The 16267-nt window shown below is 37.2% G+C and overlaps 1 protein-coding gene across 2 annotated transcripts in view; it reads right to left on the bottom strand.

Annotated features, from left to right (window-relative positions):
• Positions 1-16267, bottom strand: part of LOC121268219 — a 42510-nt gene that overhangs the window by 21588 nt on the left and 4655 nt on the right. For both annotated transcript variants that reach the window (XM_041172381.1, XM_041172391.1), the window contains exons 3-7: positions 4140-4269; positions 3932-4034; positions 2329-2452; positions 1625-1690; positions 55-93 (exon numbers count right to left, since the gene is read on the bottom strand). In XM_041172381.1, coding sequence (XP_041028315.1) covers positions 55-93; positions 1625-1690; positions 2329-2452; positions 3932-4034; positions 4140-4269 — 462 coding nt within the window. The remainder of the gene's footprint in view (positions 1-54; positions 94-1624; positions 1691-2328; positions 2453-3931; positions 4035-4139; positions 4270-16267) is intronic.

Genomic DNA, 16267 nt, shown 5'->3' with positions numbered 1-16267 from the left:
AATCCACAAAAGCAGTTAGAACACACAATCTAACAACAAAATATTTAAACTAACCTGCAAACGCCGTAAAATAGGTTTTTGCCATCTTTCACGCTGGCCAAAGAAAAGAAAAGGAGCATAAACATTCAGAAAAAGAACTCATAAAAAATATTCATAAAAGAAGAAACAACAGACATCCTGATTGGCATAATAAGTTTTTAAGTAGGAATAATTATCCTATATATATATATATATATATATATATCTGTAATAAAATAATCTCCAAAAACAAGGTGACAAGTTTCTACATTTTGTGCTTCTACTGCTACTTGGTTAGTGAACTGAACTGTAGATACATGAAAACGACAACAGTTCCATATATAAAACACCATATCCAGTAGCCAAGAGGTCACTTCAGCCGCATATGAACTCATGATAAGCATAATATGGTAAGTCATTCAGAAAGCTAATGAGTGGACACATAAGGATATAATTTACAAATTTAAGCATAAAGAAAAATTCTACTCATCATCCTCACACCACACAATACACATAATTTTTTTATTTTTTATTTTTTTCTCTTACCAAATGTGTAGTGTATGGATAATGAGTAGAAGAACTTAATTAGAGTTTTGGAAGAATAAAACCAAAAAAAATTAAAAAAAATTAAATATTTTAAAAATAAGTATAATGTGTGGTGTGTGAAGATGATGAGTAGCAAAACTCAAGCATAAAAGGGCTGAAAAGGTCAAACTTCAACTTAAACCCTGACTTGACCAGCCAATGATATCAAAAATAATACCGATAAAAAAGTTAAATAAAATGATGCCTTGGGTGAACAAAAACATTATGAAATATTAAACTTCAAGGCCTTTTAAAGCAATTTTCCACGAAGTAGGCTTTAAACTTGCCTTCTGGAACTCGTGTATTAATCTCTATTCAAGCATCCCTTTGTATTTTGTGTTCCCAAATGTCACGATTTTGAATGTCTTGTATAACATCAAGAATCCTTCCATATATTTTGCCATTGGAATAAATGCAGCAACATTATATCAATGCAGCACACCCATTTTGCTTATGCCACCCATCAAGGTATAACCTAGCCACCTCAAGTTTTATTGCTTAGCATGCATGATTTCCTTTCTTTATATAAACATATATATACATACACACACACGCACACACACACAAACATGCAATATTACTAGGAACTAGTGGCGGCTATCAAGCCCCTTTCATAATTTTTCCTATATGGTACTCCATCTTGTTTTCCTCATTAGGATGTTCGAAAAGCTATGGAATTCTAAATATTTATCTTGTGATCTTCCTAAATTACTCTGATTCTTAGAAAAAAGCGAGTAAATTCTCGATTCTTATTAAATATCAAGTACACCACTAATATAGAATGAAGGGCATTTAAGAAAGTTAACTACAATTTCTACTTAAGTCATTAATAGTCATGCCATTTAGAACCAAGATCTAATATGGGAAGAAGAGAGTAAAATATTTCAGTAACAGCTCCACAGATATTATAACCCTTCAAACCCCCAAAAATACAAAACACTTTTGAGATACACATTTCTAGCAGATTCATTCTTTTCCAAGGATGAAATCACTCTCTTGCAGTATAATTTTTGGAGCATACCTTCTCTTTCCAATAGTTATAAACCGACTGGAGAACAGCGTATCTGAGAGAATGAGCTTGTAGAGCCTAGAATTCAAAGGAAAGGAAACAGAGAATATTATACAAATGATGTAACCTTTCAAACCTATAGCACATAGTTCAAGAAAGCATCATTTTACATGGAAAACATGAAAATGAAAAAGAAAATATTTCATAAAAAGAAAAAAAAATTCTGAATGCTGGTAACTCCCCACCTGCAACCCGTCCCAGGAACGCACCCTCATGTGGGCAAATTTAATCACAGATGGTATTTCAAGAATGTACCATTTGATCTCCAAAAGGTGCTTGATGGTAACAAATGCATCCTCATTCTAAGTATCTGATCAATTCGTGTTCCATTATCCCCTAATCTATGATTATCTGGGAAAGATTTACAGATAGAATCTTCTTCAGTTACGAAATAATGTCTTCAAAACCAAGTTTAGTGTTGCCTTATGTTATTTTCTTCGGGAATAGCAAAACAGTGACATTTTTTTATTTTATATCATTATACATCTTCTGAAATAACCACTGTCTCATGTAGCAACACCTAACTAGAGATTACCAATTTAGTATTTTCATAAATCACCAACATACTAAAATATGGCTATTTGATACAGAAAGTGATTAATAGCAGTAACTAGCATTGATATTGTTGAAACCCACAGTATCAAAAAAAAATTTACCTCGAGAGCAGCATCCTGATGCAGAAGTACAGGAATCGGTGAACCAAGAGTAGGTGTAATAACTCCTGCTCTTTCTCGAGCCTTATGATCCAACACCTCCAACTTAAAGATTAGACTCTCAAGTCTGCATTGACAAGGGCAACTCAATGTTTAAGTACTGATTATAATTTGTAAAGAATAGGAATAAGACACAAATATATTTTAAATGTCCACATTTCTAAAAGATATATTCTCCTCTGCTAGCAGTTTCTCTAGAATTCCATACTGTTGCTTGAACTTAATGAGATTGCAGGCTAAAGTGATACTTAGTTTATTGTTCCTGTGATGAACCTTTGGTAGCTTTAATTTGACAAACCTCTTTTTCTTTTTTTCTTTTCTTCCTGATGTGAAACCTCAACAAGGTAGGGCCCTTTTGGACCCACCACTGTGGATAGACCCCTGATATATGAACGCACTGCTGGAACCATGTATCAGGTTATCCAGGGGAATTTTCCTAGTTCAGAATTGAACTCAGGATGTCTGTTTTTTTATCTTGAAAAAAAGATAATTGACCACTTTGTGCGCTTTTTGAGGAAGACCTTCCTGCAGTATTGTAGATGCAGTATCTCCTCGGGGAAGTATTCTTTTAAGAAAAAGAAAATTGGACGAAAAATAAAAAGCATAAAGCATTTACATTAATGGTCCATTCATCTTGTGTCCTATTTCTCCAAAACATCTATATGTCATAAATTTTGAAGAATCAACACTAAACCAGACAATGACATAAGAAAATATATAAGCACATCACTTCACACCTAAGCAACAATTGATCAAAAGTGCATCCCTGAATCTTGTGAAGGGACATCAAACTAATGTGCCTAAGAAAATAAAGCAGTATAAAAAGATTTTTTACTTAAAAAAAAAAAAGAAATAAAGCATTATTAAACATTAGGCCTCGTTTGGTGAATAAGATGAGACGAGAAATCTATGGAGTAGTAAAATGGTTTGTGAATGGTGAACTGATTCGAGTTAAGATGTTTTATTGGGTTTTGGGAAAGGAGAGAGAAAAAGTTCAATAAAAATATTATAAAGTTAAAATATTGTTATAATATTATTTTTTTAATGTTATTTTTCTTTTGGAATTTGAAAAAGTTGAATTGTTTTTTGTGTTTTGTTTGGAAGTTTGGGAAAGGTGTAATAATTAAATGAAAAAATTAAAGATTTGAAATTGAAAAGTATTTGTGTTTGAGTGATGCTTGAAAAGGAAAATTATGAGAAATTTTGATATGAGATAAGATGAGATGGTTTGTATTCCCAAACGAGGCCTAAGTTCTATTGTATACTACCTAAGCTTCATCCCCAAGTAAAAGAAATATATATATATATATATATATTTTTATAAGTAAAAGTATATTATTAAAGAATGGGCAAAGCCATGTTCAGTACAAAGTAAAAGAAATATTGAGCAACTAGAAAGTTATTAATGTTCATCAATAAAATTCATTTTTACTGGAAAAAAAAACGAAGGATGTTTATGAAAATAAACATTAAAATGGACCATCTTAAGTCAAACAAAAAATAGAACAATGCAAACCGATACAACAACAATGCTTGGTATGATTACTTTTCAGGTGTAAGAATCTTCCTTTCTTTGTTAAACTCCTGAAACCAATCCTCATCCTCGTTGTCCAGATCATACTCTACAAAGTCTCCAAGCTCAGCCCGAGCTGAAAATAAATAAACAGTATTTAATCATGCTACAACAATCAAGAGACACAAGAACATCCATACAAATTATAATATCAATAATAAAATATATCTAGTTCAGAAACCTCCTCTTCCACGTAAGTACGATGTTGGTTGTGAGAAAGTGCGTGAATAGTCTCTTTCATATGTATCCACAACAACAAACTGAGGAGTAGGTATCTCAGGAGCCACTTTCTTGGTAGGTATTTGATGTACCTAATGAACATAAATCTTCAAAATTAATTTAACCAATAGTATCAGAACACCTCTCTATTCCCACATTCACGAATTTAAATTCACCAATATTCATATCGTGGTGAAGATAAATGTAATGGTGCAGTACTACTATTTTTGGAGACAGTAACAGCAATGGTGGAGACAGGATTTGTTTTAGGGCTGATGATGAACCAATTCTTTCTATTGCACAATACAAGTCTTACCATACATTTTCTCACAAAAGAATACTATAAATTCAACTGATGAGACTGAATAATATTCACAAGTAGTTGGGTGTATGCAAAAGCATATTGGTTTAACTTTATTTTATTATTTATTATTATTATTTTTTTGGATAAGTATATTGGTTTAACTTTATTAAATACAGAGATTGAAAAAAAAGATTAGACATGTGCCAAATTTAATCAGTCAACCATGACAGAAAAGTGCAAAATGAGAGTGGGTGAAAGAGAGAGAGAGAGATAGATTTAATTGAAAAAGAAAAAATGCTCACGTAAGACATGACCCAACCCTTCTACTTTCAATCTAGCTTATACATGGAAACAAAATAAATAATCTCGTCAATAAGCACATAGCATTAACAAAATGAAATAGGAGAACCATATTTGCATGTATTTGGACCACTTGTATTATTTTTTTTCTTTTCTCCCTAAAGATATCCAGAAATATTGTTGACACCCCATGCTAACTGATGAGTGAGTGGTGTATGGGATCCCACATTGCTTTGGAGGGAAAAGTTTTTGCTTTCTATAATGATTCCAATAGGGCTCTAATTGTACCATTGACTAGTCCTTTTGAAATCTAGGCCCAAATATGGCTCGGGCCTTCCCTTGGGACTTTAATGGTATTAGAGCCTTTCTTGAGCCCTACCACCTACAATGGCATGGGCTGACAAGAACGTCCTGATTCTTTTTTTTTTTTTTGGGGGGGGGGGGAAGATTGTGATACCCTCATGCTAACTGACGAGTATAAGTGGTGTATGAGATCCCATATTGCTTAGAAAGAATAAGCTCTTGCTCTTTCTAATGATTCTAATGAGGCTCTAATTATACCATTGACTAGTAATTTCGAAATATAAGTTCAGATGTGACTTGAGCCTTCCCTTGGGACGTTACAAATATCAAGATTCTAGGGCTGTAAATGAACAGCTCAAACTCGGCTCTTATATACTCTTGTATACTTTTTCTTATATACTTAAGTTCTAGCTCAGTTCATTTCATAAATGAGTTATTCATAAATACTAATATTAGTTTGAATATTAAACGAGCCAAACTTGCATAAGCTCGGGTCGGCTTGGTTTATGCTTGTGAACAAAACTCATATAAGCATGACTTGCATCGTTCGAGCTTGTTTTAAAGCATGTAATATATACGCTACATATGTATGTGTCATTTGTATTATACGTTAGTTGTATTTTACATATTTAATTATGTATTACAGTTGATTGTATTTAACTTATATAATATATTTAGTTAGTTAATCAAGACGTGTATTTTTTATAGAAGATATTTCCTATAATTAGTTATATATTTTTAGTTTTGTACTATTGGTTTATATTTTGTGAAGGTCATAAAATATCTTGTTATTTTATGTATGTATATATAGGTTATTCTATAAATATACTATATGATATAACATAAGTGTTATATGTTGTATTTGTCAATTGTCGTGTATATTGTATGTTTAGGTTATATATATAACCTGTACATATATTATATATATTTACTATAAATAGTTTTTTCATAACCTAACATTAAATCCTATAATTAGTATGATTTAATAATTAAAATACAATCAATTAACTAATTTATTAACTATTAACTTAAATATATATCGTGGGTATCATACTTGAAGTGATGGTGCCTATATACTTATGTAATACGCTTATGATACACCAATAAATATCATAATAGATTAAATTTTTTATAGGTAAGAGAAATTTCATTAATAATATTGAAATAAGCTTAGCCCAAGTACACAGGGTATATACAAGAGAAACACATAGTCAAGAACTAGAAATGGATACAAGAAAAAGGTTGAGTCCGTTGAATCATAATACATTCATTAATATAATCACTTGTATATAAAACTCATGTTTACTACAATTGACTTTATTTTTTCCGAAGGTCATATATCATAATTACTATGGTTTACTGATAGCATGCATCATGACCTAAGTTGATACTATTTCTTTCTAATCAAGCAAATCATATAATTGACTTTATATAAGATATGGTTTCTATTATTCCATACAAACGATAACATATACTTTGATTTATAATTATTGCTTATAACTTACAGTTGCATATTATTTACTTATATATAATATGCATAATTAATTTATACACTATAACTATATACTAAAATAAAATATCTAATTTTCTTCTAAAAAATCAAACTTTTCAAAAAAAAAAAAAACTTCAGCTCTAGCTACTCAAGTTTGTACCTCGATTGTTACCTCAATTATAAAATCTAATTAATTTATACATAATATAAATATATGCATTTTTAATCAATAAATAAGAATTTTATTTATGAGAACTAGGCATAGCCCAAGTACAAGGGATATATGCAAGATTGTTCCTACATTATTTCGTAGTGTAGATAATTCCTAGGTCGTTACATAATGCTTGGGATTGACATATTGGTATGTTAGCATGGATATAACAAGTTCCAAAACAAAGGACATTTTGTCTGAAAAATTGTGGTAGCCATGAGTTTTAGCTTCAATGATATATGATTGTGTGTGTGTGTGTGCGCGCGTGCGCGTGTAAAATAATCCTTCAAGAAAGGAACTCTCCCTTTGACACCAAGGGATAAGAGCAGATTGCTGGCGATGACTTGGTAAACAAATAAGAGATGTTTCGAAGTAGCCATGTGTGATACCCCATATGATACGGATAAGGGTAAGTGGTGAATAGGATCCCACAATGCTTGAGAAGGAAAAGTTCTTGCTCTTTATAAGGTTCCAATCAGGTTCTAATTATATCATTGACTAATCATTTTAGAGTATAGGCCATATGGTTTAGGTCTTCCATTGGGACATTACATATGGTATCAAAGTTAGGTCTCAACCAGAAATGTGGGACTTGAGTTGTGCCACCTACAACGGACAGGCCCGACGAGGACATCGGAAATTTAAGGGAGGGAGATTGTGATGCCCCATATGTTAAGGATAAGAGTATGTGGTAAATGAGATCCCACATTGCTTGAGAAGGAAAAGTTCTTGCTGTTTATAAGGTTTCAATGAGACTCCAATTGTATCACTAACTAATCCTTTTAGAGTATAGGCCATGTGGTTTGGGCCTTCCATTGGGGTGTTACACCATGGCATCCTTCGGTTTGTAGGGGGAAGATTGCATGGTTGTGGACTTATTTAAGAGTAGGGGGAAGGAAGTATTGAAGGTCAGGCCGAATACTTTCTAAAAGGCATGGTGCATAACTAGGCAATTGGGCTAACGGGGGAGGGGGGCCTTCCATCACTACATTTTGCATTTAGTCTTCTATATTCTATAACCTTGAATGGAGGCACCCGAGACTTGAGGTTAGCATGTTTTAATAAATATAACCATAACATAGGTAATTCTTCTTTTTGATAGGTAATAAAAGATGGGGCATTCCGAGAGGTAATTCTAGCATAGTCAAAGGTAGAGGGAGGTTAATTTTTGGATAAGGCTTGAAGTTCTGTCTAGGAATGATAGAAGGTTAAACAAAAGAGAGAGAGAAACAATTGAAGATCAAGTACTTACTCAAGGAATGGAAGGTGGACATTGTTTGCTCACAAAAGACTAAATTAAATCTTGTGTCAAGGTCTGTTGTGCCAAGTTCGTGTGGATGCTAGCATGTGGATTGGTGTTATTTGGACTCAAAAAGGGGATTCATGATCAAGAGGGAGGGATATGGCTGATGTGGGATAGAAGAGTGCTGGAAAATGTTTACAAATGTGTGGGAAAGTTCATGTAAAAACCCAAGAAAGGCCTTAACCACATTTAGACCCAAATTCCAAAAGGATTAGTCAAATTTACACGGGCTTTTTGGGTCATTAGGAGCTCTCTAGTATGGGCTAGGTAATTTCTTGTATACGTTCAGTGTACTTGGTTACTCCTATAGATATATATAATATTTTTACTTATAAGAAAAATCATTATAAAGGACAAGAATTTCTCATTGCCGAGCACTATAAGATCCCATTCTATACTCAATCTGAGATATTACAATCTCCCCCCTTTATATCCCTGGCATCCTTGTTAAGACATTTTATCATAGGTTGCACGGCTCAAGTCCCACACTTCTGACTAAGATCGACTCTAATACCATTTGTTGCGACTCAAAAGGTCCAAGATACATCTAGGCCCATACTCCAAAAGAACTAACCAAGGTTACAATTGAAGCCCTTTAAATCATTAGAAAATGCAAGAACCTCCTTCCCAAACAATGTGGGACAAGGCTCATAAAACGATTCAATTTAGACCGATTCAATTTGAATCAAACAGAAACCGAATTTATTTTAGTGTATTTTTCGAATTATTTACAAAACCGCTTCAATTGGTCAATTCTAGTCAATTTTAGACTGATTTGAGCTAATTTCAACCGATTCAAAACCGTGTTTAGTTTTTTAGTAATGCTAAATACAGTTAGTACAAGTGATGTTCACTCATTTTGAAAAAGAGTAGGGTTCACTATTAAAAAATTAATTTTATTATGTAGGTCTCATATTTACTCATTTTTTTCAAAAGAAGTGCGCGACTCTTATGCACTCTATGACTGAAAATATCATTTCTCTTTTTTTTTTTTTAGACATACATGATTTCTTTAATACTTGTACGACAATATGATAGAACTGAAAGGGGCACACGGATTTGTAGTGTAGAGGAGAGAGAAAAACCTCTCCGTACATTTTCTTTCTCATACACTTTTTGTGCATGAAACTATATTTCGATGGTGTTTGTGATTGTTTGAACATCTGAGTCGTGTTTTGGTTGGGAAGGAAAATGGCTCTTGTGAAAGCTGTTGTCATTGAGCTAAAAACCTTTGAGGTAGCTAGGGAGGGCCGATAATTGATTCTCACAGAAAGAGGATAGAAGTTTGTGAGAAACATGAGAATGGAGTCAGCCACTACACGGTGATTCAGCAAAGCCCTGGAGGATGGCAGGAGGAAAGGGTTTTATGCTAGTCATCGAGAAGGGGACAGGGGATTCACAATGCAGAGGTTTTCAAATATTCAAGGTACGTTCATGGCGCTGGAAGAGCATCGAGGGGGTGGGCGTCGTAACTGTATCCTTGTTCCTGAAGACAAAGAAGGGAGGGGATGGTGGAAACTGGCAGAGATGTTAAGGGAGGCTGCTCGTACAGGTGGGTAAGCACTACCAGCGAGAACGGCATCAACGCTTTCGAAATCTTCGCAGTCGTATAAGGAGTTGCTTCAACAACTAAGGGATTTGGACTTGTCTACTCAACTTGTTAGGTTGCATGGCAAGGGTGTATCGCTGCAAAGGCATGGAATAGTCACGGTTTCTAGAAGGGTTCAGAGAGTAGAAAGGGATGACAGAGCAGGCATGGTATAGCCGCGGTTTCTAGAAGGGTTCAGAGAGTAGAAGGGGACGACAGAGGAGAGGTCGGGCCAAATAAGGAAATGTTTCTAAGGGAGCTGAAGTGATGAAGGGGCAACTGAACAAGATGCAAACTAATATGAACTAGATGATACGATGCGTTGAAGGAGAAATAGAGATGGGGCTGGGTTTCGGTTTGAATGGAGGGTCGGTGCTGAGTAACTCACATGGACTGGGCCAAGTGAATGGGCCGAATGTGGGTATCAAAGGCCAAGAGGTTGGGCTCCAACCATTAGGTAAGAAACCCATCTGGAGGAGAAGACTCTCAGCTGAAGCAGGCCCGTCGAAGGAGGGGACTCAATCCTTACCGCAGGCGAAGGGTCAAGGGGCTCCGGCGACTGCTGTAGCAACATCAATGGGGGCCAAGCAGCCAGAGACGACGCCCACACAGCTTCCAATATGCCTAGTCTCAAACGAAATCTATGGAGTTCCTGCATCTAGAGCTTCAACTGGGTTTGAGGGGTCGGATTCAACACAGATCAGGCCGGCGAAGGTGGTAGCACCATCGACGGGGGCCAGCTTGCCGGATATGGCACATGTAGAGAAGTCAAGAATCGATGGGTCGGCAAGTTGTCTCGAGGCTCTTGCAATAAGTACTCTCGAGCCAATGGCTCCATCCAAGGCTTAGCAAGTCTCGATTGTTTCTGAGGAAGCCTCGGGAGGGCTAGTGGTGGGGCCCTATGCGCAGGATTTTGAGGAAGGGGAATTGGTGGAAAAATCACTGGGAAAGACAGCCCCAGTGGCTTCTGTGGGAAAGGAGATAAGGCTAGGGGATGAGGGTACTAGCCTGTTGAAACACTCGTTCAATTTTGAGGGCAGCAGACAGTCTTGGGAGGTGTCTACAGATTTTCATACAAAATCTGTAAAAGATGTAGTAGATTCAGATCTACAGATGGAGGTATTTGTAGTAGACAGTGATGAGGAGGAGATGTGTAGTCCGTCACCGTTACAAATGCTTCCCCCCCCCCTTCCAAATTGCACATAGAGCATCAGATTGGGTGTTAAAAAAATGGAGGAGCTTCAAGGTTTGGTGGGACTATCATGTGATGGCTATGAAGAACAATTCATGGCTCTTTTAGTAGCTTTAGAAGCTAGTCAATCCATGGCCATGAAGTCAATAGTTCGAAAGGAGAGAGAGTTGAGACGACTGCATTGCTCTATTAACTATGACAATAAGGAGGGAACTTCGGGGAAAGGTAAAACCAAAGGGAGGGAGTTTACTGTTGATAATGAAGCCTAAAATACTGTCTTGGAATGTAAGAGGGACCAATGACGTGAATAAACGTCTTTGCATTAGATCTCTTCTTCGTAGCTAGAAAATTGACATCGTTTGCTTGCAAGAGACCAAGTTAAGAGGTATTGATAGAATCATTATTCGTAGTTTGTGGGGGTGTTCGTTTGTGGGATAGTGCTACTTAGCTTCGTCAGGGGCTTCGGGAGGTGTGTTGGTGATGTGGGATAAGAGAGTGGTGGAGATGGTAGAGGATTGTACCGGGTCTTATTCAATGGCTGTAATGTTTAGGAATATTGAGGATGGGTGGAGGTGGGCTTTTGCGGGGGTGTATGGGCCTAATGTGGATAGTGATAGAAGCTCTTTGTGGGAGGAGTTGGCAGATCTATATTCTTTATGGGATTTACCTTGGATTTTTTGTAGGAATTTCAATATTGTTAGGTACCCTAGTGAGAGGGTGGGGGCATCTACGACAACAAGAGCAATGGAAGACTTCTCAAAGCTGATTTTTTATCTAAGGGTGTGTTTGGCAAGTGAGAGTATCTCAAGTACTCTCACTACTATTCTATATTTTATTATTACTTTTCACCTACTTTTCTACTATTTATTACTTTTCACCTACTTTTTACTACTATTCAATATTTTATTATTACTTTTTCATTACTTTTTCACCACTATTCACAAACATTCTCAACACTTCTCAAGTATTCTCACTACCCAAACCAAGCCTAAATCTTGTGGATCTTCCTTTGGTTGGGGGGGACTGTACTTGGTCCAACAGTAAAGGGTGGTCAAGGTTGGATAGATTTTTAGTCTCTTCTTTGTGGGAGCCGCATTTTCCGAACCTATGCCAGAAAAGGTTGCCATAGGTATGTTCCGATCATTTTCCAATTTTTCTTGATTGCGAAGGAATTCATGGGGTAGGCATCCTTTCAAATTTGAGAATATGTGGTTGGAAGCTAAAGGTTTTGTGGAGTTTGTGGAGTAATATTTATGTGGATTGGGTATATTTCGCCTCTTCAGGGGCTTCAGGAGGAGTAGTGATAATGTGGGATAGACGGGTAGTAGAGAAAGTGGAGGAGTACATAGGGAGATATATGGTAGCTTGTTCTTTTAAAAGTGTATCAGATGATTTTTTGTGGGCATTTGCAGGAGTGTATGGGCCTAACTTAGATGCCAATAGAAGTATATTATGGGATGAACTTGCAGGGGTACAAAGTTGGTGGGACCTCCCTTGGTGTATTGGGGGGGATTTCAATGTGGTGCGCTTCCAGAGTGAAAGTCTGGGAAGTAGAAGATTGAGACCAGCAAGCCTGGAGTTCTCAGAGTTTATCTTTGATTTAAACTTGGTAGATCTTCCATTAGCAGGGGGTCTAGCTACTTGGTCAAATAATCAGACGTGGTCCCACTTGGATCGTTTTCTGATTTCTCCTGAGTTTGAAAGCCATTTTCCGGATGTATGGCAAAAGCGTTTGATTCGTATAACTTCGGATCATTGGCCTATTCTACTGGATTGTGGAGGTGTTCGTAACAGCAGAAGGTATTTTAAGTTTGAAAATATGTGGTTGAAGTCAGAAGGTTTTGTGGAAAGGGTTAAAAGATGGTGGACTTCGTATCAATTTGAAGGTACATCCAGTTTCATTTTTGCAAACAAACTGAAAGCCTTAAAAAGGGATCTAAAGGAGTGAAATAAACAAGCTTTTGGAAATGTGGAGGAGAACAAAAATTCCAAGTTGATGGAAATTCAGTATTTCAAAAGGCTACAAGAAGGGAGGTCACTAAATGAAGAGGAACAAGCACAAAAAGTTTTGTTGGTTGCTGATCTTGAGAGGTTAATCTTACAGGAAGAAATCTCATGGCGCCAAAAATCAAGAGCTCTTTGGTTGAAGGAAGGGGACCGGAGTACGAAGTTTTTCTATAGAATTGCAAACTCACATAGAAGAAATAATAACATTAAAGTGCTGAGAATTGAAGGGGATGAGAATAGAGAAGAAGAGGTTATCCAAGACCATGTGGTTGTTTTCTTTAAAAAGCTTCACGGAAGAGGTGGGTTGGAGGCTTACGTTAGATGGTTTGGCTTTTGACACTATTGAACCAGGGGATGTCACCAGATTGGAAAGGGCTTTTGAAGAGGAAGAGGTATTTGAAGTGGTAAGAAAGATGGCAAAAGATAAGGCTCCCGGACCGGATGGTTTCTCTATGAGTTTTTTCCAAGAGTGTTAGGAGGTGATTAAAGCGGATCTTTTGAAGGTATTTCAAGAGTTTTTCTTGTTAGGAAAGTTTGAGAAAAGTCTTAACACTACTTTTCTTGCACTAATCCCTAAAAAGGTTGGGGCCATTGAGATCACAGATTTTCGGCCTATAAGCTTAGTGAATGGTGCTTATAAGATCATTGCAAAAGTGCTTGCAAATCGATTAAGTGGGATATTGGGGAAGATTGTTTCCAAACCACAGAATGCTTTTGTTAAGAGTAGACAGATCCTTGATGCGGCTCTTATTGCTAATGAATGCTTCGACAGTAGATTGAAGATGGGCAAAGCAGGGATTATGTGCAAATTAGATATGGAAAAGGCGTACGATCATGTTAATTGGGATTTCCTTCTTTATTTATTGGGTAGGTGTGGGTTTGGTGAGAGGTGGAGGTCATGGATCAGATGGTGCATTTCTACGGTACGGTTCTCGGTGTTGATTAATGGTAGCCCAGAGGGTTTCTTCCCAAACTCTCGTGGCTTGAGACAAGGGGATCCATTATCTCCTTTACTTTTTGTCATTGTTATGGAGGCATTGAGTAGGATGATCTCAGCCTTAGTGACTAATGGTTCCATCAGTGGTTTCCAGATTGGATCACCGAGTAGGGGTATTACAACTATTTCTCACATGTTGTTTGCAGATGATACACTTATCATGTGTGAGGCTGATCATGCTCAGTTGAGGGCGGTAAAGGCATTGCTGCTATGTTTTGAAGCAGTATCTGGCTTGAAAGTGAATTATGATAAATCCGAGTTGGTACCGATTGGAGAAGTTCAAGATATAAGGGATTTGACGGGCATTCTGGGGTGTAAAATTGCGTCTTTACCTATGACTTACTTGGGATTGCCGTTGGGTATAGCACCGAAGTCTCGTATGATATGGGATATAGTGATTGAAAAAGTAGAGAGGAGATTAGCAGGGTGGAAGAGAATGTATTTGTCGAAAGGGGGTCGGACTACTTTAATCAAAAGTACACTTTCCAACCTTCCCACCTACTTTTTATCCTTATTTCCTGTACCAGCAAGTGTGGCGGGTAGACTTGAGAAGTTACAGAGAGACTTTCTGTGGGGGGGCTTGGGAGATGAGTTTAAATTCCACTTAGTTAAGTGGGAGATGGTATGTCGGCCTATCTCCAATGGCGGTTTGGGTGTCAGAAATTTGAGAGTTTTTAATCGGGCTTTACGAGGCAAATGATTGTGGAGATATACCAAGGAACCAGAGGCCTTATGGAAGACTGTGATTGAAAGCAAATATGGTGATCTAGGGGAGGGGTGGTGTACCAGAGAAGTTAGAGGAACAGCGGGTAAGGGGTTATGGAAATACATTAGAAGAGGATGGGAGGTTTTCCAGCGATACACTAGATTGCACTTGGGGACAGGTGTCAAGATCAGATTTTGGAAGGATGCATGGTGTAGTACAAGTGTTTTATTAGATCTGTTTCCGTCTCTTTTCTTGATTGCAAGTAACAAAGATGCCACAGTGGCAGAGGTTATGGAAGTCTCAGTCTCAGGTAGAAACATTCACTAGAACATCAATTTCAACCGGGCGGCACAGGATTGGGAGATGGAAAGTTTTGTAGAATTTTATAGCCTCTTATATTCTGTTCGACTGAACATTCAGCAGGAAGATGAGTTGTGGTGGCATCCTGCAGGGAAAGGGGTATTCTCAGCTCGCTCTTTCTATAAGGTTCTCACACAAGAGCCAGAGATACAGTTTCCTTGGAGAAAGCTTTGGCGTCATAAGGCTCCTCCCAAAGCCTCTTTCTTTGTGTGGACAGCGTCTTTGGGTAAGATCCTCACTACGGATAATCTAAGAAAGAGGAGGATAATTATTGCAGATTGGTGTTGTATGTGTAAAAGCGGGGGTGAGTCGGTAAATCATTTAACTTTTACACTGTGAGATAGCTAAGGCTATTTGGGACGCAGTGTTTAAAAGGATGGATATGGCGTGGGTGATGCCGTAAACAGTTTTGGATGTATTGGCTTGCTGGAATTCTATCCGTGGGGTGAGACAGATTAAAGCAGTGTGGAAGATGATCCCTATCTGTATTATGTGGTGTCTATGGCAGGAACGAAATGAGAGGACTTTTAAAGACAGAGAGATCTGTGGAGGAGCTTATATTGTTATTTTTTAGAACTCTTTGTACTTGGGCCATTGCTGTAGACTTAAATGGCATGGACCTTCATGAATTCCTAGTTTCTAACATGCCTACATAAACAGGGCATTTTCTTTGTATCGTGTTACTTTGGTGATTTAATAAAGTCTTATTTTACTTATAAAAAAAAAAGCTGAAGGCTTTGTGGAGAAGGTCAGGGCTTGGTGGGAAGCTTATTCTTTTGAGGGTACCCCTACCTTCATAGTGGCGGGTAAACTTAAAACTCTAAAGGCTGACCTAAAGAAGTGGAATGAGGAAGTCTTTAGACACATGGAAGTGCAGAAAAATATTCTCTGGGATGAGTTGCAAGCATTGGAGGAAGGGGATGTTAATGAAGATTCTTTGTTAAGGAAGAATGTGGTGGTGACCAAAATTGAGAAAGTATTGTTGATGGAAGAAATATCTTGGAGGCAAAAATCAAGGGCGCTTTGGTTGAAGGAAGGGGATAAATGCACTAAGTTCTTTCACAAGGTGGCCAATTCTCATAGGTGCAACAATGCTATTGAAGTACTTCACTCAGGTTCAAATGTGTTACATTTCCGCGAAGAGATCCAAGATCATATAGTGCAGTATTATGAGGATCTCTTAGCTGAAAAAGTACATTGGCGTCCTAAACTTGACGGCTTAAGTTTTGACCAACTAGATCCGGATGTTGCAAGTTGCATAGAGAGACCGTTTGATGAAGAGGAGGCGCATCAAGTGGTGAGCTTTCTTTCAAGAGTGTTGGAATAT

This window comes from Juglans microcarpa x Juglans regia, chromosome 1D (genome assembly GCF_004785595.1).
Source record: "Juglans microcarpa x Juglans regia isolate MS1-56 chromosome 1D, Jm3101_v1.0, whole genome shotgun sequence".
Taxonomy (NCBI): Eukaryota; Viridiplantae; Streptophyta; class Magnoliopsida; order Fagales; family Juglandaceae; genus Juglans; species Juglans microcarpa x Juglans regia.
The sequence above is the reverse complement of the archived record's forward strand: the minus strand, read 5'-3'. Positions and strand labels throughout refer to the sequence as shown.